Source organism: Genypterus blacodes, unplaced genomic scaffold (assembly GCF_046128005.1).
Source record: "Genypterus blacodes isolate CSIRO-AG114 ecotype Tasmania unplaced genomic scaffold, CSIRO-AGI_Gbla_v1 ptg000059l_1, whole genome shotgun sequence".
Lineage (NCBI taxonomy): Eukaryota > Metazoa > Chordata > Actinopteri > Ophidiiformes > Ophidiidae > Genypterus > Genypterus blacodes.
Genome location: NW_027466871.1, coordinates 299,526 through 323,729, shown reverse-complemented (window position 1 = coordinate 323,729; position 24,204 = coordinate 299,526). Strand labels below are relative to the sequence as shown.

Below are 24,204 nucleotides of genomic sequence, written 5' to 3'. Positions count from 1 at the left end.
ATATACGTGATGTGCAGCAAACAGGATGTTCTGGCTGCCAAAAAAGTTTGATGAAGCACAAATGTTGTCATCGTGGGCCAAGTCATTGTCGGCTCATCTGATCTAAGTATAATATAAACATAAATGAAGCGCCGCTAAAATACAAAGGGGAAATCAAAACAATACACACATGGGACTCACCTTTCTAATCATGTATTTTTATCTATACCATTCACAAACCAAATCTAAGCCTCTTGTCAACTTGCACATGTTGTATGTTGGTCATTTTTGTGGCAATCATCTAAGCCTCATCTTTGAAATACCCATATTGCCTGGATGCAAGACTGATCTTCTCTAACCGTAAACATGTTGGAATGTTTTATATCACAAATCATGATAGACATATTTACTGAGTTAACACTAATGAGCTGTTACTATCATCATCACAACAATGGTCAATCATCAAACTGACCATTTTAATAGGTTATGTTTCATTCTTAAGGCAGTTGAACTTACTTTTACTCTAGATCTGTTTAGACACCATCACTCTGCTCTGCCTTGTGTTCTTATGTCATGTTTATAGTGTCACAGTGAACAGCCACTGTTTCGTAAAGTGCCAAACAACTCTTAGGAGGCGTTGTACACAGTGACGGTCTTCTCTCTCTCTGCTTTATTCTCATTCCTTTCAGTCACTGAGTGTGTTTCTATATGCATAAGTCATGTCTGTGTGTGCAAATCTGATGATTCCTTGGTGATGCGACATGTTTTTACTCGGTGTGTCGGAGCCAGTGACAGGGTCATGCCTTACATGTAATCACATTGCTTTTCCCACTAACAAAGTAGTGTCAATTAAACAGTTTTGATAAGCATATTGTTTTTAGGAGATATTAACTGTGCTGCATACTGACTTATTTAAATTATTCCTCGATGCTTTTCTACTGGCTTCTGAATATTCCTTTGATATAAATGTTAAATATATGCATGCAGGCTTGAACTGTTGCCTGACATCAGCAGCTGTGAGCATTAGATGAAGAAGTGCTGGAAAAATGACGGCTGGAAGACTTTAGCTGCTACAACTACAGAGGAGACTGTGTTGTATTTAACTTAAATACTGAATAATAACATCATCAATCTCCAGGTATGTCCAGGTCAGAGACATTTGTCCACCTGTCAACTCCAAGAGCAATTGGCTTGCTTCATAAAGCACAGGGAAGTTTATTTTGTGTTCATCTACGTATTTTTGATACAGATTTGTATGAATTTTAGAAAGTAACTCAAGTGTTTAGTAGTGAGCTTAACTTTATTGAAGTTATCACTTAGTAGTGACTTTTTCTGAGAAACTACTCTTGTGCCAGTCAGACCAGACGATCTGAGTCATTATGGCTTCGGTGAAGAGGCCACTTGCCAATTTGGGGTTTTGAACACAGACTCTTTGGTTGAAGTCATTATCTGGCTGCATTTCTGTGTTGTGCCAAAACAATAGACCTGTACAATTGCACAACTCATGCCTGAATAATTTAGGGCGTTTTCACATCCGGTTCATTTCAGGTCTCATAGTCATAGTGTCCCAGAACCTATGACTCAACGAACTTGGACCCAAAAGCAAAATGAACTCAGTCCACCTCTGAGTAAAAAGAGACCTGGGTCCCCTTTTAAAGTCCGCTTAGACAAATTACTGAGGCCATTTGCTGCTGGTTTACTGTAGTAAACTGGGTTTGGGTGATGTGAAAACACCCTAAGTCTCCGGGTGTATATGGGACCTGCTGTGACTCTAAGGGGCCTGGTGGGCTGCATGCTAGAGGCCTGCAGGTGTTTGCCATGGTGACTTGTTCTGTGAATGGTTTCAGATCTCTGCATGTGCCTGACGGTTTAGTGGAGACTACTTGAATCAGTCAATTCTTACCAGTTTCTTGTTCAGCTAAATCCAGGGAATACTGAGGCTTATCCACACAGAGGAATCGCTGCTTTGAGCATGTAGAGTTTTCATGCCGCTCTCTTATACAATTAAAGAGTTTGTAAGGTTTTGTAAGCTGTATTTTTTATTACTGACAAATAAAATCTTTGAGAAAAAAATCTCTGAACATGAGACACTTTTGTTACATTGCTCACCGTCAGTGGCTTCATTAGTATAGATTTAACAAAGTATTTAAGACAACATACTGCCATCAACACAGTAAAATGAACTTCTCTGTACTTTTTCTATCACTTTCACTGATATTGATCCAATAGTCCTTCATGATAGAGTTTGAAATGCAGCACTTCCTGTCCCTCTCCAGGCATTTCATCTTCTCCTTGATACCTTGGTGGGGTTGTACCTACACACACACACACACACACACACACACACACACACACACACACACACACACACACACACACACACACACACACACACACACACACACACACACACACACACACACACACACACACACACACACACACACACACACACACACACACACACACACACACACACACACACACACACACACACACACACACACACACACACACACACACACACAATTCATCTCAGAGGACAGTGCCAGGATGCTTCGGCCCTGAGGTTTGGCTTTTAACATTCCTGACGGATCATTCTTCAATGTCCTTAGCGGCATTTTGAACAAACAATAAGAACAGCACAAATTAAGCGCTGTAAACCGTTGACAGTGTTTGCACAGCCCAAAGTAAGCATGCGTCCTGTCCTATAAACCACGGCTGGAAACTTGGTTTAGCTCTACCAAAAAATACAGGATTGTTTTTTTTAGCAGCAGAGTCTGTTCCCTGGATACGCATGACTGACTGAGCATGACTCAGTGATCAAACAGCTCAGCCCCAACACACACACACACAAAATCGATTTCAGACCGTCTCTTTTCTGCTTAGTCAAAGAAAACACTGCGCCAGCTTACATCACCTCTGTTACCCTGGTAAACACTCATACTGCTGTGACGACTCGGTTGTCATTGTAGTGGCTCCAGGTCACCAATTCTGGATTGGGTAATGGCCTGGGGCCCGTTTTATGGGGGGGGGTTTGAAACTGTGAGGGAGGAGGCACGTAACACACATTCTCACCTAAAGAGGTCGTCTCCTATGCTCTCGTCCCGTTTGCTGTGGCGCTCATCCTGAAACGAGCATCAGATCAGATCAGTGTGAGGCTCGGGCTCATCAGAAAAGAGGCAGAGAGAGAGAAAGAGAGAGGGGGGCAGAGAGAGAGAGAGAGATGCAGTGGTACCTCAGCTGCGTCTTTCAGCCATTCATCCAGGTCAGAGTTTGTGCCCCTGTTGTGAGCCGACAGATCGGTGCCTCCGATGATGTGCAGCGCGTCTTCTGTACCCGGCACCTGCATCTGTCACATTTGCAAACACTTCAGTGTTAAGACATCTAACTCTACCGAATAATCTTGTTTTCCTGATTAAATGAGGCTCTGCTATATGGTTTCTATTGTTGTTGTCCTTCGTCTGACCTTGCGGAAGCGTTTGAAGTTCTTTGTGTAACAGTTGGCCTGCATCTGCTGTGGTTTGGCTCGGGGAGCAGCTGTCACAGTGAGCGATCTGAACTCCACTAACACCACCTTTTGAGGAAGGCCTTCATCCATGTCTGACACCTGCACAAAACAAAGGCAAGCAGCAATATTTTGGTTATTTGGGTGAGGTCGTTTGATTGGGTGATATTAAAGCTTCAACAGTGTTTCTTAGTGGTTTCTGTACGATCCCATCTTCTGCTTGAGTGAGTGAGAGACTTACTATGGTCTCCTGTTTGACTGTGATTGGTTCTAGAAGAGTCTTTGTCTCTTCTTTGGGCTGGCCAATTTCTACTTTGAGGAGGTCTGCGTCCTGCAGCACAGAAGGTTTAGAAATATGTAAATTAAATTGTTCCTTTGAAGTGGAAAACATTTCAATTCTCTGGATGACTGAACTCCATACCTCAATGAAAGACTCCTCCTCCTGTTTGAGAGCCTGTAACCTGTGATCTTTACTGGCTGGTGCCATCTTCTCTGGCAGTTTGTGGGACATCTGATTGGTTTTCTGAGAATTGATCGACAGCTGTTGTGTTTTGAAAGGTGGTATTGGATTTTCACCATTTCGACTTTGGCTGCTGTTGGACCCTGACGCTTTAGACACGTCCACCTGTGGCTTTTGGTTGGTTCTGCCACTTCCTTCAGAGTAGACACGTTGCTTCTTGCTTGAAGACAAAGGCTCTAGAGTGGTAAAGGTCTCTTTCTGATCCTTTGTTTGTGCTTGCTGGCTTTGACTGGTTGAGGTTTGCTCGTCAAAGGAGTCCATATCCAGAGACATGATGGACTCCAGTTCTTCCATATCTATATCTGCTTCTATCTCCTTCCTCTTTCTACCTCGTGGCTCCTCCTCTGTCTTCGAGCGTCCCACGAACAGGTCGTCTCCTGACCCCAGTGGACTCTGGGCCCGGGCTGCAGGGGCTGTCAGCACGGCCCGCTTTGCCTCTGACGTAACTGCAGGGGCGTCGTCTTCTAAAGGCCTTGGTGACATGATGGGACAGAGAGGAAGATTAGTAAGTAAAGACTTTAAACCAGTTCAACACAAACCTTTAAGCACTCAAGATGAAGATGTTTACCTTTTCTTGCTGGCTGGCTGAAAGAAGCTGGTGAGAGTTTGTTGTTTTTGTGGGGAACTTTGTGCTGAGACTTTCTGTTTCTGGGGGGAATGCTTTGGTGGAAATGTCTTCATCCCACTATAAGTCGTAGAAAAGGACGGCTGGGACGCAGCATTGACATTTCCTCCACCTGAAAGACGAACAGACACAGACATCACAGAGTGTGAACATGTGACCTGTTGGGTCCTACTGACGTCTCTAGGTCACACGTAAAACATCAGGTTTGGCAAATGGAGACAGATTCTGTATATTCATGCTGCTACCTGACACTCTGGCCTCAGGTTTCTTCCACTGTGAGTCTGTGTTCTCCACAGCCAGTGATGATCTCATCGTATCGTCAACGACACACATCGTGGTGTGTTTCTGAGCTACATGTTTGGACTCAGTGAGCTGACTGCCGATCCCTTTTTGTCTCTTCTCAGGGGTTTCTCCGACTGTCGTCATACCGGTCACCTCATGTGGCTCAATCCTGACAAAAAACACAATTATACACATTTCAGGAAGGACAGAAGAAATGCCACGACTGGACAACCATGTGTTCAACAGACAATGGCTTAATGGCTTGTGTGTGTAGGTCTGATTGTGTGTGTAGGTCTGTACCCTTGTGATAGCTCCGTGTTAGCTGCATATGCTGTGATGTTCTGAGATGTGGCTGCTAACATCGTCTCCTCCACTACTGCAGACTGCGAAAGCGAAGCGCTTGGAATTGTGGGTTTCACATTATGAGCCAAGTCTGAAAAAAATGCCCAAAGTTAGAATTTGAATGCAAAGCACAAATCTACAAGCAAAAACAAGTAGAAAGTAAAGAGAGCGATTAGTGAACCTCAGCTGCACTACCTGAGTCTGTTATTAGACAGGATGGATTGCAGTACTTCTCACAGGAAGCATAGATGGCAGCCAGCCCGATCTCAGACTCTGGAATGACCCGGAGGCCTTTTCTGTGAAAAAGATTAAAGGTTAGAAATATGTCACTTGTCACTGTGTACTTATCGTGTGCTTATTATCTACTTCCATTCTTGCACTTTTTCATCATTGCACTAGTTGGGTGATTTCTGATTTCTGGTTCTTGTTTTCATGCTGTACTGTAACTGTAACAGACCTTTGTAGAATGTTCTTGACAGAGTTTGCCCACTCTGCGGTGGAGGAAGGAAGCAGAGGCTGGGAGCTGCCCGATATCACATCCAGCACACAGCTCTGTGGAGACTCCAGTAGGTTCCGGGGCAGTGACCCCTCCTCTAGCAGCTGAGTCCTGCCACCTCCAAGACTCACTGCTGTGCTCAGACGCTTCAGCTGCCAAATACACCAAACGGCAACAGTTACACACCAGCGTGTCGCTTCTGTGCACAGTGGAGAGAATCTGAGAGCAACAGTGTGTCTAGGGAGTGTTAAAATCTTATTCACACTGATTAGCACCCTAGTTGAAGATGTCAACTCCCTCTTGCCTTTGGATCTTTGCTTTTGGATTTGATTGAAGGTGTCTGGCTGAAGATTTGTTTGCCTTAGCTGACAATTTTCACAAATGAACTGATAACCCTCACAGTCCTAAACAGGATTTTAATGATCACCATATGATTTGTACCTGTTTGGCGTTGAGGAAGAGAAAGGTCTTCCCATTGAACAGCTGTCTGCGTGCTGGAATGGCCCTTAGGTTGACGGCTGAATTATTCAAGCTGGGCTCATCAATCTCGGGGATGAAACTTTAAAACAATGAACAGTGCAGATGAGACAGTGCTTTGGTTCAGTGAAGTCTCTGATGTTTCATTCAGCTCCCTTGTGTGGATGTGTGTGAATGGGCTGCATTCTACCTCTCAGCTTTAGGAGGGGGTGATTTTTGCTGAATGGCTTTGTTGAGTTCTGAGAAGAACTCTGGTTTCACGATGGGCCGACAGCACAGCAGCGCAGAAATGGTCTGATTAGAAACACAGGATGCTCATTATCACTTAATAATGAGCTTGACAAATTTGCCTGCTAATGGGGACGCAGAGTCCTTTGCTCACCTTGATGGTGACTTTAACAGAGGGCATGGCCAGGTGGGTGCAGTCCTGAGTCCAGCTGTTGACAAGCTTGCCTCCCAAAGGTGGCAGGACTCCGGAGAGCGTCGCCTTGGCCTCATTATCCAAACATGATGAGCAAACTTCTAACCTCTGATACTCTACACTGGAGTGGAGGAGATTACAGTACAGTACAGGCAAATGAGACAGTACTATATTAATCAATTCAATAAAGGTTCTGTTAATTAAAACATCACCCTGTAGTCACCATAGTTCAATAACATACCTGAACTTGCTTTCAAAAACCCCAAATGTGACGCTGTCCCCTGATTTCAGCTCCCGGGATGTGTTCTCCGTCAGTTGCTGGGTGTTGACAAACGTGCCATACTTGGATGTGTCCTTTATCGTCAGTGTCTAGAAGGAGAAATGACAGCCTTCGTGTTCATGCCTCATCAGTCTAAACGGTAAAGGTTAAATCCCAGGCTCATGACCATGATCATGACCTCAAACAATCAGACAAACACAGGCTTGTGGGATCCAAGTAAAATGAACATAAAGACAAATCTGTTTCTTTTTAAATACAATTACTAAACTGTACAACTAAAAGGGGGAAGCTTTAGAGGTTTGGATCCTCACATGACAGAGCAATCAAAAACATAAACTGAGCTGAACTGTGGTTTGGTGTTGTAATGGCTGAACTTTGTAGATCACTCTTCAGATATTCTAATGTCCATTTAATTTTGCATTTGTATTATTAAGAAAACTACGTCAACTCTTGATGTTAGGTCATTTCAACCATATCCGTATTTGTAAATAAGTCTTGTCAAACAGCACCATCTACTGGACAAACATGGCCAAATATTTGTACAGCTTTGCTTCATTCGACTGTGATTCAGTTTCAGTTTCCCTGAAACATGTTGGTTGACTTTACAAATTGTATACAGGCAATGTGACTTTTTGCCTCAACGTTGACGTAGTAATGCATGTAATTGTGAAGACAACATTGCAGATAAGGAAGCTATTAAAGTGGAGAATGTCATGTTGCTGTTGTACCTGCTGGGTGACAGTGAGGAGAGCGTGAGCCCTGCTAATGGACTGGTCATTGAGCAGGATGACGTCACAGTTCTTGCGTCCCACCACATAGTCTTTACTGGACAGGAGGTAGAAAGTCTGACCTGTGAGTGACAGCAATAGACCTCAGTCGACAGGCTGTGGATGACAATGTGCAAGGTCCTGGAAAGTGACTTAGGTTGTGACGTCATGAAAGTTTCTGTCGGTCCTGTACACTATTACAATATCATTAAAAGTACATACTGAATGAACAAATCTCGATCTACGTCAATTGTTCTTCCACGCCTAAGCTAATATGGTCACGTGACTGATGTGCACAAATGCAGTAACACGCGTGGACAGCAGGTTTATTCATTTAGTAATAATTACAGCGCCATAAAAAAACGTTACTTTCACCCTTACGTCACTGCACACGAACTCCTACATGCACATGCTCCTATAGCGCTCGTGATTTCGCCATTGTTCCTATTTGACAGACGGTTGACAGTTACCTCCAGGCTGCTTGTGTGTCAGTATCCACATTTAAGCGTTTGTTTCTTGGCTTGATGTTGAATTTATCCCTCAAGAAAAACTGAAATCGTTAACATTCCTGAACTTTGTAGCCACAAGTTGACGTTTCTTATCAACACAGCAGCCGCCCATAGCGCGCCTTTTTCTGACGTCACAATACTGCGACGCGGTCTCTTCAAAATAAAAGTCACACCATTGGCAGATATTGAAGTGAAAATCTACTAAATGACAGGAAATATTAATTATTACATTTCTATTTATACTATAAGGTTGATATCGAGAATTGAAGTAAATCCCTGCATTCTGTCTCCAAAGCCTAGTCAAAGCAAGCTCATTCTTAAATCCTATGGCTGTGGAATTAGATGTTACGTTACATTACATTACATTACATTACATTACATTACAGTCATTTAGCAGACGCTTTTATCCAAAGCGACTTACAATAAGTGTGTTCAACAAAGGTAGATAAAAGAACTTCAGGTCACAAGCTGCCTTGCCTCTGGGGACGAGGTGATAATGTTGAGTGATACATTCTCAATTCTGTTTGAAATCACTTTAAGGTTAGAAAAAAAGTAAATGCAATAAAACACACAAAGGGAACAAAACCATAAATCAGATGAATGGCTTTTTATTTAATCCAGAAGGTAACCACAGCACCAGGTGTTAGATGAGGTATGGCAACAACAAACATACATTTAAAAGAGTGTAATTATAGATAAATAAATAAAATAAAATATTTTCTGTGGTTGATATATTGAGATTTTGCGATAGAATCTAGCACCTTGCAGTCCTCATAATAAAATACAACCCACAGATTCCACTTATTGAATTTGAAGTTAAAAATCTATTTTTGTTTGTAACTGTCTCAGAATAAAGGATTGTTGTCAGATTTCCATGGTTGTCCCCCAGCTGTTCGGAGACGGCCTCGTCCCCAGAGGCAAGGCAGCTTGCGATTGGCCCTCATCACTGCAAGGCTCGTACAGGAGTCGGGTTTTCGGATAATCTCACACCAGTCCGGATAGTCCACCGGCTTGGATCCACTGTGAGAAAATTAAATTAGACCTGTATTAGATGATCCTCAGGCTCTGTTATAGTGAGTACTTTTCAGTGACTGTGTGTGTATTCAAGGTAGTGACAACAAACTCACTGATCACAGCATCCAACCCCAAAAGGCTCCATGCACACACACTGGAAACAGTCAGCGGTCATCCAACTGTCTCCTATCTCATACACCTGCCCCATGTGTTCACAGCTCCCTAAACATCAAGGCTCTGGGTTATTATGGCACACACACACACAAAGACACACACAGGCTTATAGGAATCACACACACAGACACAGGCACACTCATTTACATTCTACCTTTGGTGTCGAAGTAACACTCCCCGCTATTAGAGACAGAGAGGCATGGTACACTGGCACTCAGGATTAAGATGAAAGCCAAGAGGACAACCGTTACTGTCTTTGCCATTTCTGTAAAAAATACACATAATAGTAATATAATACAATGTAAAGGTTATTTACCCAAATATACATTGAAAACCATTCAGATCAGAGGAGAAATGGCAGGTTGTTAAGTCTCACCTGCGTTGAAGTTTCTGCTCTTTTTCCGTTTTTCTCTTTCTATTTCTCTGACTTTGGTTCACCCTGTTGTCTTCTTTGGATTCTCTTGGTTTTCCTGCCGGCTCTACTCTCTCAGCGTGTCTCCTCAGCTGATGCACTCTCTGCTCGGGCTCTCTGATATTTATACTGAAGCCATTTCTACGCTCGTTTGTACGTTTTTGACGTTATTTGTCCACCCCTCCCCTTGTTTGTGGTCATATTGTTCTGTATCTGTGCGGGCAAATACACAGCAAACACACACGCACATATATCAAGGCCTTATTATAATCTTGTGGCTCATCACAGTTATTGCCCCAGAGTATACAGTGTGCAGTCTTTCAGATAACATTTGAGTCAGGATGCTCCATTTGACCATATCAGTAGATCACAGTGGTGACACCATCCATGAGACATTCACCCTATGGCCTATTGTCTCACACAGGAGCTCTCCCTCCCTCTCTCTCTCCCTCTCTCTTTCTGTGTGTGTGTGTGTATATACAACATTTAAACGCTAATTTGAAAAAGGCTCTGCTCTGCTTTTTTCTATTGTTATATCCAGACATTGTGGCGTTCACATGGTGTTTTAAATGATGTTACTGATAATTACTTTGACCTTTCAATTGCCTAACGATGGAATTACTTCTAATTCAGTGATGCACATCAATGCTCAATTTCATACACTGTTAATTAATCATCATGGAGTCTTGAGTGAGGCCTTGTCATGACTCAGTGAACTTTACTTTAACGCTGCTATTTAAAGCCGTTTTTGCGTCATCGTGTCCCTTTCATGAGGAGCAGGGTGGAGGGCGAGTGTAGGTTCAATAGGTGCTTTTTTTGTGGCTCGGGCCTTTTCTTTCTCTCTGTTTGAGTTATTTGAATAACCCACCTGAGACCTGTGATAACACACTTGCACATGTACAGACACACGCTCGACGGACGCACGCACGCACGCACGCACGCACGCACGCACGCACGCACGCACGCACGCACGCACGCACGCACACACGCACGCACACACACACACCCACACACCCACACACCCACACACACACACACACACTGGGATATATACATGACTCCAGAACTGCCACATAGATGTTTTTCTTATCGACATAAAAGATGTTTAGAAATAAAAGGAAGAAAGGGATCCAACCAAAGCTTTATACAGTATCTGTATGTGTCTATACCGCCACCTGTTGCACCGGAACAGAGAAGGCAGGATCTCAAGTGTTCTCTCTTCCTCATTCCACTATGAGTCAACAAGTGATTAAGGCTTCGATTGAAGAGATTCAAGATCCCCCAAAAAATTCCAAACATATGAAGCATCTGCAGGCTAAACAGGTTAACATAAAAGCACACCTTAGATATTTGATCTGAGCTCAGATGGCTCCTATGCACAGCCACTTGTCTATCCAGTTGTCCATGTAAGGTAGGTCATCATACAGGTTTGCATCCTTCCAGAGGATAGATTTCCTTCTGTGTCACTCTCTGGTTGACTGCATTTAATAGACTGCTTGTGAAGTCGCTCATTTACTTGCTCACGTGATCGAAGGTTTATCAGATAGGTGCCACTGATTTTCCAGTTTGTGTTTACATAACCTTGTACACTAGTTACACCTCCTTAGAGAACAGATTATTGCATAACAAAATGCCCTTGAAGAATGAATTGAGGTCCATTAGCGCGTTCTTTCTATTTTAGAGTCTATTCATTTAACTATAGGTATTGTACCTGAAGCTTATGGCTCACTATATCCAATGCAATGGCACATAAATCAGACAATTAGTCAGAAGAAAGATCCCTCGGTTAACATGCCATCAGGTTCTATTCAAATACTACGCAAGATAAAATGGGCTCCATTGAACATTCTTCGAAATAAAAGGTGCAGGATCGGCAAGAGAGATGAGATTATTTGGATTATATAGAGAGAGAATAAAGAGGGAAGGTCAGCAGGCTGGATTCTCTCTGCTCTCTGATAACACAAAGACTCTATTCAGCTTTAGAGTTCTCATGATGGAGGATGAAAACCTGTCAAACACAGAACCTGTTTGTCCTGGGAAAAGTATGCATGAATACTTTTGGGAGATTCCATTGCTGTAAAAAACAAGCCTGGTGTGTGTTGTATGTGTGTTTGCTCACAGACAGAAATGAAAGAACACCAAAACACTGAAGGACCAAATGAACAGGGTCATATACATGTTTTTTATTCAACTCATGCAGAAAATACAAAGCATTATTGTTTATGTTTTAGATCTGTTTTACATCTTTAACACATTTTGAAACTACAACTCAGACATTGTATAGTTAAAGATCAAAAAGCACTTACAGTTTATGATATTTATAATGTCTGACCGTGTAGCTCTTTTATTTTTCACTGGTGCAACCAATGGATCAGACGACAGTGCCAGACTCTGTACGAATATGTCTGATATTTAGTTGACATGATGAAGCACAAAAACAACCGAATATCAAACATATCACACAGCGTCTAGCGGGTCAGAGCCTCAGCAGGAACAGCCTGTAGCACAAAAGAGAGACAACACAATGTAAAGAGGAAGAGAGTGACAGAGAGATAAGCGACAACACAACAGCGTCTGTGACTGCTGCTGCTACAACATGTCTGTGTTAAAGCCTGAGCAGCTAATACAACAACATATGAAGGACATAACAGAGATGTTGAGGGAGGAAGAGGCCTGGAGCGAAGGTGGCAGTGAAACAGAGAGTCTGTGACAATGCCGATATTTGATCCCTGATATCAGTGTGTACCTGCTTCAGGAAAGATGGAAAACAGGGAAGCAAAGGCAAAACAAGGGGAAAGCAACAAGGCTGAAGCAAGTCACTCAATGCAAATAGAAACACCAGCATACTTACACAGCCTCCCATTGTTGTTTCTGCTGGACTCTGCAGCAGCTGAAGGGTTCACCACGCATAGAATTTTTGGATTTGTGATACAAAGACTTTAAGTGTGAAATGTCTACATGTATGTTTTTGTGTCTGTGTGTGTGTGTATGTGTATGAGTGTGTGTATGAGTGTGTGTGTGTGTCTGTGTATGTGTATGAGCGCTCTTGTATATCAGTAGGATCTGAGTGTTTGAGTCTATGAGCAAGTCCCAAGTGGCACAGCATTTATATATAGTTTGTGGGAAATCCTACACACACATACACACACACACACACACACACACTCACACACAAACACACGCACACTCTCACACTCACACACACATACACACGTAATTAGAGATATATTGATCAGCTCCTATGGCCTGCAGCCTTTCCTCCCCACATTAGTATGATCAATAGATGTGATGCTAATGCGACTGAGCTCTCCCATTCTGACACACACACACACACACACACACACACACGCATACACGACCACATATGCAGAGTCTAATAACTTTCAGTTATAGCCGACAGGGAGGACAAACATGGCCACTTCACTGCCTGCTTCATGTTAACAGAATCTGGCTTTTACACATACATGTTTGCAGAGAATTCGACAATTTTCTATGATTGTGATGTGATATTTGTTATTCATACATATTTGATATATGTTATTCACTATGGGCGTAACACTAGATAACTTAAGTTATGTTCATCACTGAATAAGAGCAGTGTGAACCAACAATCCGCTCAGGTTGCTATTATATTTTAAATGATCTCATCTGTATAGCCTGTGGTAAGGTTATAACATCAGTGTAATGCTGAGTGGTTGTCAAGGTGACCTGTGGTCCTGATGTTATCACGCCATCTGTGTGTTTAGGGGTAGTGTGAGATGCTAACACATGTTGGCCTCAAGTTATCTGTCAGACATGATGGTTCACACACACAAACACACACACAAACACACACACACACACACACACACACACACACACACACACACACACACAGTGTTTTGTTTGCAGTAGATCTCTGTAGATCTCCATATATGAAACTGAGTGATTCAGCACTTGACTGGTTCACAAATCTTTCATTTACAAAATCAAAGAATAATTACTGTGTTTACTTAAATACAGAGGCAGTGTATTTATATTATTACATATTATTTTAAATGTCATAGGATGCATCAAGTTAGATTATGCATTTAATGACCGGCAGCCCTTGTTCATGACCCCCCCCCCCCCCCCCCCCTACTTCCTGTGTGACGCTGACCTTGTGAGCTTACTGGGGCAGAATAATAGTTCTCTGATTGCCTAATTGTGAGCCTGAGGGGATTATTTTAATCTATACAGTCCAACCGATGCATGTGAGAGTGAGGCATAGCAGGAGATGACAGTCAAATATAAAAATAAAAAACAAAAACTTTTTTTTGCAATAAATTTACCTTGCAAGTATTGTGTTTTTAGTCTGTTTATTTGTAATTCACTCAAAAGCAGAAAATTACTGAGAGAAAATCACATCCTCAGTTGTTCATGCACATATAATACACTGAAGCAAAAAGGCAGAAGGTCTGCTTCAAATAACCATTATAAATAACTTCAAATAAAAAACAATACACACATGAACAGAAAACAGAAACAGAGACAGAAATCAATTCTTTGAATGGAGCTTGAGGCTTCTTCAGCACACAAACATGCAAAATGCCGGCAGGGTTCAGCAGGAAGGTTACAGAGAGTGACAGACACAGGGTTTGAGTTCTCTGATTAGTCAGTGCTGGACACACACAAACACACAATCCCTGAGGGAGGGTCATGAAGAAGAGACAGACAAGGTTATTCAACAAATACTCAATAACTCATTTCCAAACTCTCTATCTCTGCATTTCTGTGTTTAAGGGAGAACAGAGAAAAACAACTGAATAAAAAAAACCTAAAGCAGCAAATGTTCTTAAGAGAGGAAACAACCAGAGAGACACAGATATTGAGTGTGGCCTGTCTTGAGTCTTGAGTGAACTCGTCTCGAATTCACTTGTGGAGCAGTAGATTCCATGTTTTAGTATCTCTCTTGTTATCTCTCTCTCTCACACACACACACACACACACACACACACACACACACACACACACACACACACACACACACACACACACACACACACACACTCACTCACTCACTCTCTCACAAACACATTTGCTTGCATGCATTAATCATTACCGGTGCAACCAGGATACAAGTTAGCTTCAGAGCCTTTCACAGTTTAGTGGCTGTTAAACATCACACCCTAACCCTTGTGTACACTTCTTTGTGTTGTGCGGTGATCCATGAATTTAAACACTGTTGATTTCCATCCTGGAAGAAGAGGATGTTGACATTTCCCCAGCTGTTGTTAGACCCCAGGTGGACATTTTCATGAATCTTAATATAGTTTTTTTTATTGAAATACTGTTTTTTTCTGTGCAGTTAAGTGATGCAGCCACTTTCTTTTTTACTCTTGTAAATCACTCCACTGCTGCTCCCACCTTTGCTCACTCATCAGATCACCACATTTTAGTCATTGAGCATCTGCTCTCTTGTTTGTGTTAAAACAGAGATTAACTCATGTTGACTGAATGATGCTGCTTCTTTATTTAAAATAAAATGCAAATAGTTTCTCTGTGTTACAGTATCAGTTACTGCATTGCTCACAGTGACGTCAAGGCAACTACAATAGATCCTAACACTTGTTCCAACACTTTTACCCAATATGTAAACAAAGCGGGCCCATAGCTACTTTAATCATGATCGGACAAAGGTTACTGTAGATATCGTTGTATCTGAGTACAGTGCTAACTAAATGTCCTCTGAATTAACATTTAAATAAAATACGTTTTTAAACTATGTTTTTATCCATATTTTAATAAATAACACGTTCAAGATTGCATGACAAGCCTGAGACTACATGAGCTGACGAAACATCTCTAAAGGAAAATCCTGTGTTTTTAATGATAGTTGTGCTTTACCTTAAACTGTCCGTGGTATTTTATTTGTTGCGCGCACACGCACACACACACACACACACACACACACACACACACACACACACACACACACACACACACACACACACACACACAGAGAGAATCCAGTCTAACCCATCCCAATATACCTTTCAGTGATAAGACATGACTGAGCTCTTTGAACCTGACAAACAAAGATATTTACATTAGGACACTATCACTTTGATAGATGCATTTTACACCAAGCAACAAACAAACTACAACACCAAACACCAAACACCAAAATCAACCTTTAAGTGGCACAAAGTGAAAAAGAGAACTGGACAACAGCCTGATTAGGCCGTTCATTTGTGTCCTAATTAGTAACCAGGCATCAGTTTCAAATTTATACATGGTTTAACAACTAATGTCTCATCTCAGAGTTTCTACTTTATGTTTTTCCTCTTGTTTGGGGGCCTCAGCTTTAGGTTGCTCCTCTTGTTTGGGGGCCTCAGCTTTAGGTTGCTCCTCTTGTTTGGGGGCCTCAGCTTTAGGTTGCTCCTCTTGTTTGGGGGCCTCAGCTTTAGGTTGTTCCTCTTGTTTGGGGGCCTCAGCTTTAGGTTGTTCCTCTTGTTTGGGGGCCTCAGCTTTAGCTTGTTCCAGTTGTTTGGGGGCCTCAGCTTCTGGTTGTTTGGGGGCTTCTGCTTTAGGTTGCTCCTCTTGTTTGGGGGCCTCTGCTTTAGGTTGCTCCTCTTGTTTGGGGGCCTCTGCTTTAGGTTGCTCCTCTTGTTTGGGGGCCTCTGCATCTGGTTGTTTGGGGGCCTCAGCTTTAGCTAGTTCCTGTTGTTTAAGTTCCTCTAGTTTAGCTTCCTGTTGCTTTTGGGCCTCCTTCGCTTGATCAGGACACAGGTGGCTTTAAGAGACAATTAACACAGTTTATAAAAAAGACTCTCAGACTCTCTCAGTGGAATCAAAGGTGTGCAGCACTAACCGTACCTGATTATATCCAGCAATTTTCCAGTTGTCAAATAATCACACACTTTGCTCTGTGCCTTCATTTGACTTTGCAGGGATGCAACCTCATTTTCCCAGCTGCTCTTCTCCTTAGTGGATGAAGCTGTAAGTATTAAAACAAAATTGGACTTTCTCTTTGCCATTGTCTCGACTATGGATGACTATTTATATGAAGTCTCATGCATGAACTCACCCTTTAAATCATCATCTTCTTTCTGTAATTCTGCCACTATGTTGCTTGCATATTTCTATGGATGGAAAGGAGAATCAGCTGAAACCATATTTTACAATCACCAACTTGCATTCAGTGTCTTCCTCATTGTTTCAACATGTCTTTGGCAAATGTTACCGACTCTTCTAATGGGAGAAGGATGCATGACCCAGAGGTGAGGCATGTAACTGATGTCCACACATACAATAGAGGAATGTGTGTTACCATGGTGCAATCACTGTGACTTTAATAGTGTAATAAAGGTTGTCTATGCATGAATTGAACAGATTGGATCAGATGCATCACATGCTGTTTCTGCCACAAGACAGTGAGTTTCCTGGAAAACCGGATAAGCAAGTGAGACAATTGTGCACCACTGCATTGTGTGTGGGAAGTGGTGCAGGCATAAATGGCACACGGATCAATGGGAGTCGTTGCATCACGCTCAGTTCCCCCAAACCGTTTTGCACACACGGTGGTGACACAGTATAAGGAACCAACCCTGATAAATGTATTTCCTTTTAAATGTTGTCAGCATAAAGTTCTAATCTCATATCTAGCATCTCACCTCGGCTTCTTTGCAGCTCAGCAGGTCTCCTGCCAGAAGCTTCTGACTGGCTTCCAACTTCTTGACTTCATCCTCCTGCTCCTTCACCTTCAGCTGACCCCGTTCTATCAGGCCCTTAATATTATCGTGCTCGACTCTTAAATCCGCCAGCACATCGTTGCTCATCCGTAGTTTGATATTCTGGAACCTGTGGCGTTTGTGTTCTTCCTCTTGCTCCGCGGAACGTACGTGAATCAAACACACCAACGCTAAACTCGCTGTAATTAACAGAGGCAGCATCAGATGCAGCTTCATGGTTTGAAGGAGTCGTTTCCTCTTTGGTTTATTTAAAACACAAACTGCACGGAGGCACAGAGTCGAGCTCCGTCATATAATCCAGTCAACGCGTCGCTCTGGTGATCAAATTGATCCAGTCCGGTGTTTCACTCAGCCACCTGTGGGATGTTACAGGCACTAAACGTGGGTAAATCAAGGTTTGGCAACACGCCCTTGTCCTGGTTTACCTCGTAGGCGAGGAGAGGGCAGGATGTCCCTCCTGTACCTGCTATGTGAAGCGCACCTCGAATCACCAATAATCAAACCTTCTGACAGTAACAGGCATTCCTATATGACGTGGTGACGCCTAACCATTTTGGAGATAAATGAATATGAATGAAATAAATACAAATGATGTGCCTCATTTACTTCCATAGGTCTCCTTTAATTCTTTCTCGTTAAAACGTAGGAAGAAATGAATAGTTAAGGCTGCAGAACTCGCAATGTACTAATCATAAAACTGTGTGCTTTACTTTTCTCCGATGTGTTAAATCCAGTTACTTCATGTTATCCCATCGCATTCCTCCGCAATCTATAGAAGGGAAGCTCGGGCATCTTTTCAAAACCGCTAAAATTCTGATCTGAGACATCGCGGGGTTAATTTGTCTGATAATTTGCCAAGTTAATAATAATTATAATAACAATAAAACATTACCATCATAGACGTGTTTTCTCAGATCTCTCTTTCTGTAACTGTCAACATGATCTGAGCCACACGTGTACATGATTCAGTATGTGAATCCACAAATTGCACAAGTTTAATGGAAAGAGGTTATAGTTTTCGTTTACAGTTTTGAAGAACAATAGCACATAAACCGCCGCAGTTCCCAGTGATTTGAAAGTTCCTTCAAACTCATCTGGTTTCATAGATCCCCACAGGAACAACAGACAGGGTGATTATGTTTTGGGGGGTTTTCTGTATGCCAATCCAGTCAATCCAGTCTAGCACAGTTTTCTCTCTGTGTTCAGCTGAATGTAATGGGAGTGGCAGAAACTTTGAAACAGGTGTTGAGCTGCAGGTGAGCATGAGGAAGAAGCCCGCAGACACACACACACGCACGCACGCACGCACGCACACACACGCAAACATCTCATGGCCGGACACAGAGCGGAATGAGCGTTTAGTGGCCTCCTTTGGTTGTGTTGTTGTCTTCCCTCGTCCTCGCAGAGATGAAGTTCGCCTTGTTCCTGGCCGGCGTGAGCGTGGTGGTTCTGACTGTGCTGACGGTCCAGGCGGTGCGCCAGGAGCTGGACATGCGCGAGGTCGAGACGCGTCTGATGGTGGAGACCGTCGACTTTAAGAGGAAAGACGCGGCCATCACCGAGGTAAAAAAAAAAATCTCCGCGCTGAAGTTGGCGCTGGACTCCGCCAAGACGAAGGTAGAGGAGCTGTATATTGTGAAGGCAGCGACCAAGAAGGCGGCAGATGACATCGTAACAAGTGTAAAGACCTGTGAAACAGATAAGGTAGCTGAACACAGCCACACTATGACATCATCACTCTCAGCAGCTTCATTCACTATCAATGTTTGATACGTTGTTAACTGCACATTCCACATTACTGCAGATCCTGTAATCCAATTCTTTTTTATTTATATAGATCAAAGCTCTTATTAGTGTATATGATATGACTGTATATGTTGCATAATCTCCTATTTCACATGTTGCTCTATGATTGACAAACATTGACCTCTTCCTGCCTTAGGAAAAACATCAGGCCAGGAAGACAGAGTTGGGACAAAGCCTGGCTGAAATCAAATGTAAGATCTCTTTTTTATTTCACTGCTGGTTTGGTTACACCACCTGCTGGTCACTATAGAATCCAAAATACCAAGAAAATGACACTAGAATTGATCTGTTGCCTTCATTATGTGTCAATTCCAATGTAATTTATATGGTTAAAAGAACGAGATTTTGACAAGATAACAAGAGATTTCACTCAGATCCAGACTGTCCTAATCCTGATTTCGACATTTAGTAAAATTAGCAGCTGTCCTTAATTTTCTTGTGTTTGATAAGTTATATAATGTATATGGTATTACTCATCAAAATTCTTCAAATTCCTTAGAGAAACAGAAATCTTATTGTTTCTCAAGTAACATGTTTCTCTGTCTCATCCTCAGCTGGACATGATGCAACAAAAATTAAGATTGAAGAGGAGACTAAGTCCTTGAAACAGCAGATTCTGGAGAGAGACAAAGCAATTTGTGCCTTCGTGGATCAGACCAAGCCGGAAGGACTGTAAGACATTTAAACCCCTAACATACTCATACATAGTCTCAGATACAGTGTGCTGTCAGTAAAAGCTGTTCATGACCAGACAGCTGCATTCTTCTTCAGTAGCAGCACCAGAGTCGTCACTTTATTAATATAAACACAATCCTGTATGATTCTGCTCCCTAAATTATTTTTTATTCTTTATTTTGCAGGCGGCTGTGTGGGATGTCTGAAATCAAACTTTAAAGACAACAATCGGCATACAATGTGAACTGTTAACATGTTGGCTGCAAGGAGAAAGGGATTTATGGCACTGATGAGATGACTGAGCTGTCTTATTACTTTTGGGAAAATATTTTAAAAGAGTTCTGTATAAAGAATAAATAGCTCAGATTGGGGTGAGATGTAATATTTTGTTACTTCATGGTTTTACTGGGACATAATTATGCTTTTATTTCTCTGGAAAATTCCTGGGATGTTGGACTTGATGAATAAAAACTATGTGTACACTCCTATCTCCTAATTATTTCCTCTGGTTGAAACAGCGAACGTACTAACTATCCCTCACTGCACCCTTCTGATCACTGATAACAAAGCCTGACAAACAACCAGCAAGGACACATTCAGATTTAATGTATTTCACTGACATCTCTTGTGACAAATTTGTACCAAACCCACTTAATTCAATAGACCAGTAGGTAGGTTTTCTTTATGTATTTTTTGCTTCTGTTCAGACCCGTTAGTTGGCATGAAAACCCAATTGTTGTTGACATTGTTACAGGAAGTGCTGCTCCCTCATAGCCAATCGCAATGCAGTATATGAATCACGTGGTTTCATAATGCCGGAAGTTGAAAAAGCCGGGTTGTGTCACCTCAAAGTCAGCGACGTGGGTGACAGTGTTTAAGGTTTGGGAAGCGTTTATGACATAAATGTACATTAACGTATTAAATATGCTGCGGATAGGACGCGTTTAGTAGTTTAGAGTGTTTACTGTCGCTCACGAAAGCGGTGAGTTACGAAAACAAGCACGTTTCTGTTCCTCCATCTGCCACAACCTCATAGCACGGTGCCTCCTCATCACTTGCGTCACCCTAATTATGTGTGTGTACTCAGATGTCACGGAGCCTCGGGAGAATATCAAAGATGCTCCTGGGCGTCGCTTCGCTGCCATCCTGCGGGACTCCGGTTACACGCGAACCAGTCAGGAGGTGCTGTGTTCGAAACATGGTAGGTAAACCCGGACAGTAAACAGGCGTGGTGGAGCTGTGTGAAGTCACCGGGTGGAGCTGGATCACTGGGTCTTGTTTGCCTTTTCTCGTTTCTTTGTTCCTCAGTGATCTGTAGCTTTCACAGAAGATAAAGAAAGTAATAATTAACATTTGTATACATGAATGAATGAACAGGATCAAAAAGGGTGTACAGTAAAGATACAAAAGTTGTCAACTATGAACAAATAAACTAAACAAATAATAGATTTATGATCTGGGCTGAACACACATACAGTACAGGTAAGTAAAGATTTAATCTTAGTCTGTCTCCTCAGCAGGGGTTGCCGTGGCCTTTCTCCTTTCAACCTCGAGACTTCAGCCTGCCCAACTCCTCATGGGGCTCTGAGATGATGCGTCTGTATGAGCACTACAACAGCCAGTGTGAGGTGGAGACAGAGGGAGGAGAGAGACGCAGAGGGCCTTGGAGGAGATTGCCGAGCTACAATCGCTCCCTCAAGTATGCCACAGGTACGCAGCAAGGGAATGCTGAACTCCTCTGAGCAGTGATGGAAGCACACAGGGTGGTTTTGGTGACTGAGGCGTTGAACTGGCTCAGCAGCTCCCATGGCAGAGTAGAGTCGGCATGCTGGGCCTTTTTTGAGGTTGGAGTTGATGTTGCTCTCCCACTTCATGTCTTGGGGAATTGTAGTTTCCACAAACTGGAAGGTCAAACATAAAATGAGAAACAGCGACATCTAGAGTCCATACAGCAGCAGATTCACTTATGCAATGTTGGACTTTGTGGCTTCAGAGTTAAATTCGGCAAAACAGTTTGGATGCGAAACTATGTTGACTGACTTCATTCGATTTTTCATTTGAAATCTGCAATCTGAATCCAATTGTATCGCCATGAATGGCTGCTTGCAAATACACACTGTATGAATTATGACTTCTCCTGTGTGTTTGACCTTCAGGAGGAGTGTATCTGAGCAAACTCATCCAGTCAAAGGCTCGTTTCTTTACCCGGAACATGAGAGCACCGGGAGCAGCATTCGAGTACGTTATATTTGCAAACAAGGAAGAGCAGAAGTGTGTGTGTGTTTTCCAGGCGGGACACCTATTGGAGGGGCAGCCAGGGTAAGATGATCTTTTATGGCTTTTACATGTAGAATAAATATGTGTCAAGACATCATTGCACATCATATCTGAATATTGCAGATGCCGTTCGTTTGTCTTTCTTTACCCTTGTTTAGGTGTCATTTTATCCTGACATATCCTGAAATACTAAATGTTGGAATGACTCTTGCTTAACTGGTACATAAAGTAAACAAACCAAAGGCATACGAGGAGTTGTGACTTTTCTGTGGCCAGGGGGCTTAAAACCTACAAACATTCTGTGACAAACACGTGACGGTGTGCACTCCTAGTGAAAATGTTACATTTACAATAGACAAATGTATCTTTGAATGTGAGGAAATTGAGTAAAGTCACAGTGAGAAAGCTGAGCTATGAGAGACAAGTGTTTGTGATTCCAGGTTTGTCCACGGGGGGGCGACAGCCACTATGATTGATAATGTGACAGGCGCTCATGCTATTTACACATCTGGACTCGTCATGACTGCAAACCTCAACATCAACTACCGCAGGTAATACCAGGACTTAAACTTATTGTTGTGTATTTTTGCTGATGTGTGGTGCTGCTGCTGTAACATTTTTGTGAATCTAATGAAGGTGTGTAAAGCATTATTGCCCTAACAAACGTGTGTGTTGTCCCAAGCCCCATCCCACTGGGCAGCACACTGCTGATTGAATCCTGTCTGGATAAGAAGGAAGGCAGAAAAGTCTTTGTTTCATGTAAAGTGACCAGCACAGACGGCTCCAAACTGTATACAGATGCAACAGGTAACACACACACACACACACACACACACACACACACACACACACACACACACACACACACACACACACACACACACACACACACACACACACACACACACACACACACGCACACAGAATGTCTGATGGGACATGTTGGTGTGAAAGCATGTAATTAGTTCTGTAGGCTTCATTGTGTCGTCTCACTGTCCTGATTTCTGTCGCCTCTCATAGCTCTGTTCCTGTCAGTCACCGTGGGCAACCTACTGGGAGCCTGATACACACTCCAGCAACCAGCCAACTACCTAATGTTGTGTGTGTGAGTGTTTTACTAAGAACTTAGATTCTGAGGTAATTGTTTTAAATTTAACATATTAACTTTGTAGCTCATATCATTCATCCATCTCTGTGGGGACGTCAGACATTTGCACTTTCCTCTAGGAGTTGAAGTATTTTCTCTACCTCTTATTCACACATCAGCCATAGAAACATTACATACAGTATTTAGAATCATGTCACTTCTGTTCAAGAAATTCCAAAAGGAATTGTGCAAAATGAAGTTCAAAAGGAAATCCATAAATGATGGCCTTGTTTTTTATTTATTTGCCTTTGCTGTTATTTATTTAAATTCAGGAAGCTACAACACAATACCCAAACTGGATATCTGCCCTTGTTTTGCTTTGTTTCCCTGATGTCTCCCCGCTTTCTACTTTTGCCACAGCCCATGATTCATTTCAGTCTCCATAGATACCTTTCTTCAATAAAAAAATCAACAGTTAAAAAAGAGACTTGTGTATTTATCTCTCAAATTACCGACAATGGATTCTGTTATTAGTCAAACCACATAATTACAAACCTAAATAGAAACTTAATGTATGTACTGGCAGCACTGATGTTGAGAGGTCTGGAATCCACATTTTGTACAGTGAAACTTGAATTGTAGCTTTATTTAATGAGGTGATCCATACAAGACAATGGGACATTCTTATGGATCAGATTTGTCCTAAATAAGAGTAATGTCCCTTTAATTAAGCTAAAGCGGCCTGCCCGAGTGCGGCGTCACGACAAACACAATGCAAGCTGCAAGTTCACATCAGGACTCATATCCTGCATTGTGATTGGCTGTGCCGGCGCACTCGAGT

The 24,204-nt window shown here is 42.4% G+C and overlaps 4 protein-coding genes across 6 annotated transcripts; 2 read left to right on the top strand and 2 right to left on the bottom strand.

Annotated features, from left to right (window-relative positions):
* Positions 1 to 623: 623 nt before the first annotated feature.
* nbn (nibrin) lies at positions 624 to 8,338 on the bottom strand. The gene is made up of 17 exons (XM_076153927.1): positions 8,168 to 8,338; positions 7,659 to 7,780; positions 6,892 to 7,019; positions 6,612 to 6,771; positions 6,420 to 6,523; positions 6,194 to 6,311; positions 5,714 to 5,904; positions 5,452 to 5,552; positions 5,215 to 5,347; positions 4,878 to 5,083; positions 4,576 to 4,744; positions 3,909 to 4,479; positions 3,729 to 3,818; positions 3,449 to 3,589; positions 3,218 to 3,331; positions 3,058 to 3,107; positions 624 to 2,294 (listed from the first exon to the last, which is right to left on the bottom strand). The coding sequence occupies exons 1-17, from the start codon at positions 8,196 to 8,198 to the stop codon at positions 2,261 to 2,263; spliced, it is 2,463 nt and encodes an 820-aa protein (XP_076010042.1). The 5' UTR covers positions 8,199 to 8,338; the 3' UTR covers positions 624 to 2,260.
* Positions 8,339 to 14,722: 6,384 nt separating this feature from the next.
* LOC143003240 (uncharacterized) lies at positions 14,723 to 17,979 on the bottom strand. Its single transcript, XM_076153793.1, has 4 exons — positions 17,441 to 17,979; positions 16,855 to 16,909; positions 16,644 to 16,764; positions 14,723 to 16,560 (listed from the first exon to the last, which is right to left on the bottom strand). The coding sequence occupies exons 1-4, from the start codon at positions 17,732 to 17,734 to the stop codon at positions 16,080 to 16,082; spliced, it is 951 nt and encodes a 316-aa protein (XP_076009908.1). The 5' UTR covers positions 17,735 to 17,979; the 3' UTR covers positions 14,723 to 16,079.
* An 801-nt stretch (positions 17,980 to 18,780) lies between these two features.
* Positions 18,781 to 20,481, top strand: LOC143003241 (uncharacterized). Its single transcript, XM_076153794.1, has 4 exons — positions 18,781 to 19,222; positions 19,461 to 19,515; positions 19,879 to 19,996; positions 20,185 to 20,481. The coding sequence occupies exons 1-4, from the start codon at positions 18,926 to 18,928 to the stop codon at positions 20,216 to 20,218; spliced, it is 504 nt and encodes a 167-aa protein (XP_076009909.1). The 5' UTR covers positions 18,781 to 18,925; the 3' UTR covers positions 20,219 to 20,481.
* A 202-nt stretch (positions 20,482 to 20,683) lies between these two features.
* Positions 20,684 to 23,846, top strand: them4 (thioesterase superfamily member 4). 3 transcript variants are annotated; one of them, XM_076153670.1, is made up of 7 exons: positions 20,684 to 20,878; positions 21,087 to 21,200; positions 21,517 to 21,709; positions 22,156 to 22,318; positions 22,717 to 22,827; positions 22,959 to 23,083; positions 23,297 to 23,846. In XM_076153670.1, exons 2-7 carry the CDS (start codon positions 21,087 to 21,089, stop codon positions 23,338 to 23,340), a joined length of 750 nt encoding a protein of 249 aa, XP_076009785.1. In that variant the 5' UTR covers positions 20,684 to 20,878; the 3' UTR covers positions 23,341 to 23,846. The 3 variants fall into 3 exon arrangements, with proteins under 3 accessions (XP_076009785.1, XP_076009786.1, XP_076009784.1); XM_076153671.1 differs by having other exon boundaries at positions 20,684 to 20,981; positions 21,520 to 21,709; XM_076153669.1 differs by having other exon boundaries at positions 20,684 to 20,981.
* Positions 23,847 to 24,204: the final 358 nt, after the last annotated feature.

Bases quoted from the DNA above. Each gene is read 5' to 3' on its own strand.
- nbn (XM_076153927.1), bottom strand. From the start codon at position 8,198: ATGTGGATACTGACACACAAGCAGCCTGGAG. The intron at 7,781-8,167 runs GTAACTGTCAAC...TGTCACTCACAG, and splicing joins GACACACAAGCAGCCTGGAG to GTCAGACTTTCTACCTCCTG. The intron at 5,348-5,451 runs GTAGTGCAGCTG...CATTTTTTTCAG, and splicing joins CTGTCTAATAACAGACTCAG to ACTTGGCTCATAATGTGAAA.
- LOC143003241 (XM_076153794.1), top strand. From the start codon at position 18,926: ATGAAGTTCGCCTTGTTCCTGGCCGGCGTGAGCGTGGTGGTTCTGACT. The intron at 19,223-19,460 runs GTAGCTGAACAC...TTCCTGCCTTAG, and splicing joins AGACCTGTGAAACAGATAAG to GAAAAACATCAGGCCAGGAA. The intron at 19,516-19,878 runs GTAAGATCTCTT...TCTCATCCTCAG, and splicing joins AAGCCTGGCTGAAATCAAAT to CTGGACATGATGCAACAAAA.
- LOC143003240 (XM_076153793.1), bottom strand. From the start codon at position 17,734: ATGAAGCTGCATCTGATGCTGCCTCTGTTAATTACAGCGAGTTTAGCG. The intron at 16,910-17,440 runs GTGAGATGCTAG...TTCCATCCATAG, and splicing joins TGAGCTGCAAAGAAGCCGAG to AAATATGCAAGCAACATAGT. The intron at 16,561-16,643 runs GTACGGTTAGTG...TGTCTCTTAAAG, and splicing joins AAATTGCTGGATATAATCAG to CCACCTGTGTCCTGATCAAG.
- them4 (XM_076153670.1), top strand. From the start codon at position 21,087: ATGTCACGGAGCCTCGGGAGAATATCAAAGATGCTCCTGGGCGTCGCT. The intron at 22,319-22,716 runs GTAAGATGATCT...TTGTGATTCCAG, and splicing joins CTATTGGAGGGGCAGCCAGG to GTTTGTCCACGGGGGGGCGA. The intron at 23,084-23,296 runs GTAACACACACA...CGCCTCTCATAG, and splicing joins ACTGTATACAGATGCAACAG to CTCTGTTCCTGTCAGTCACC.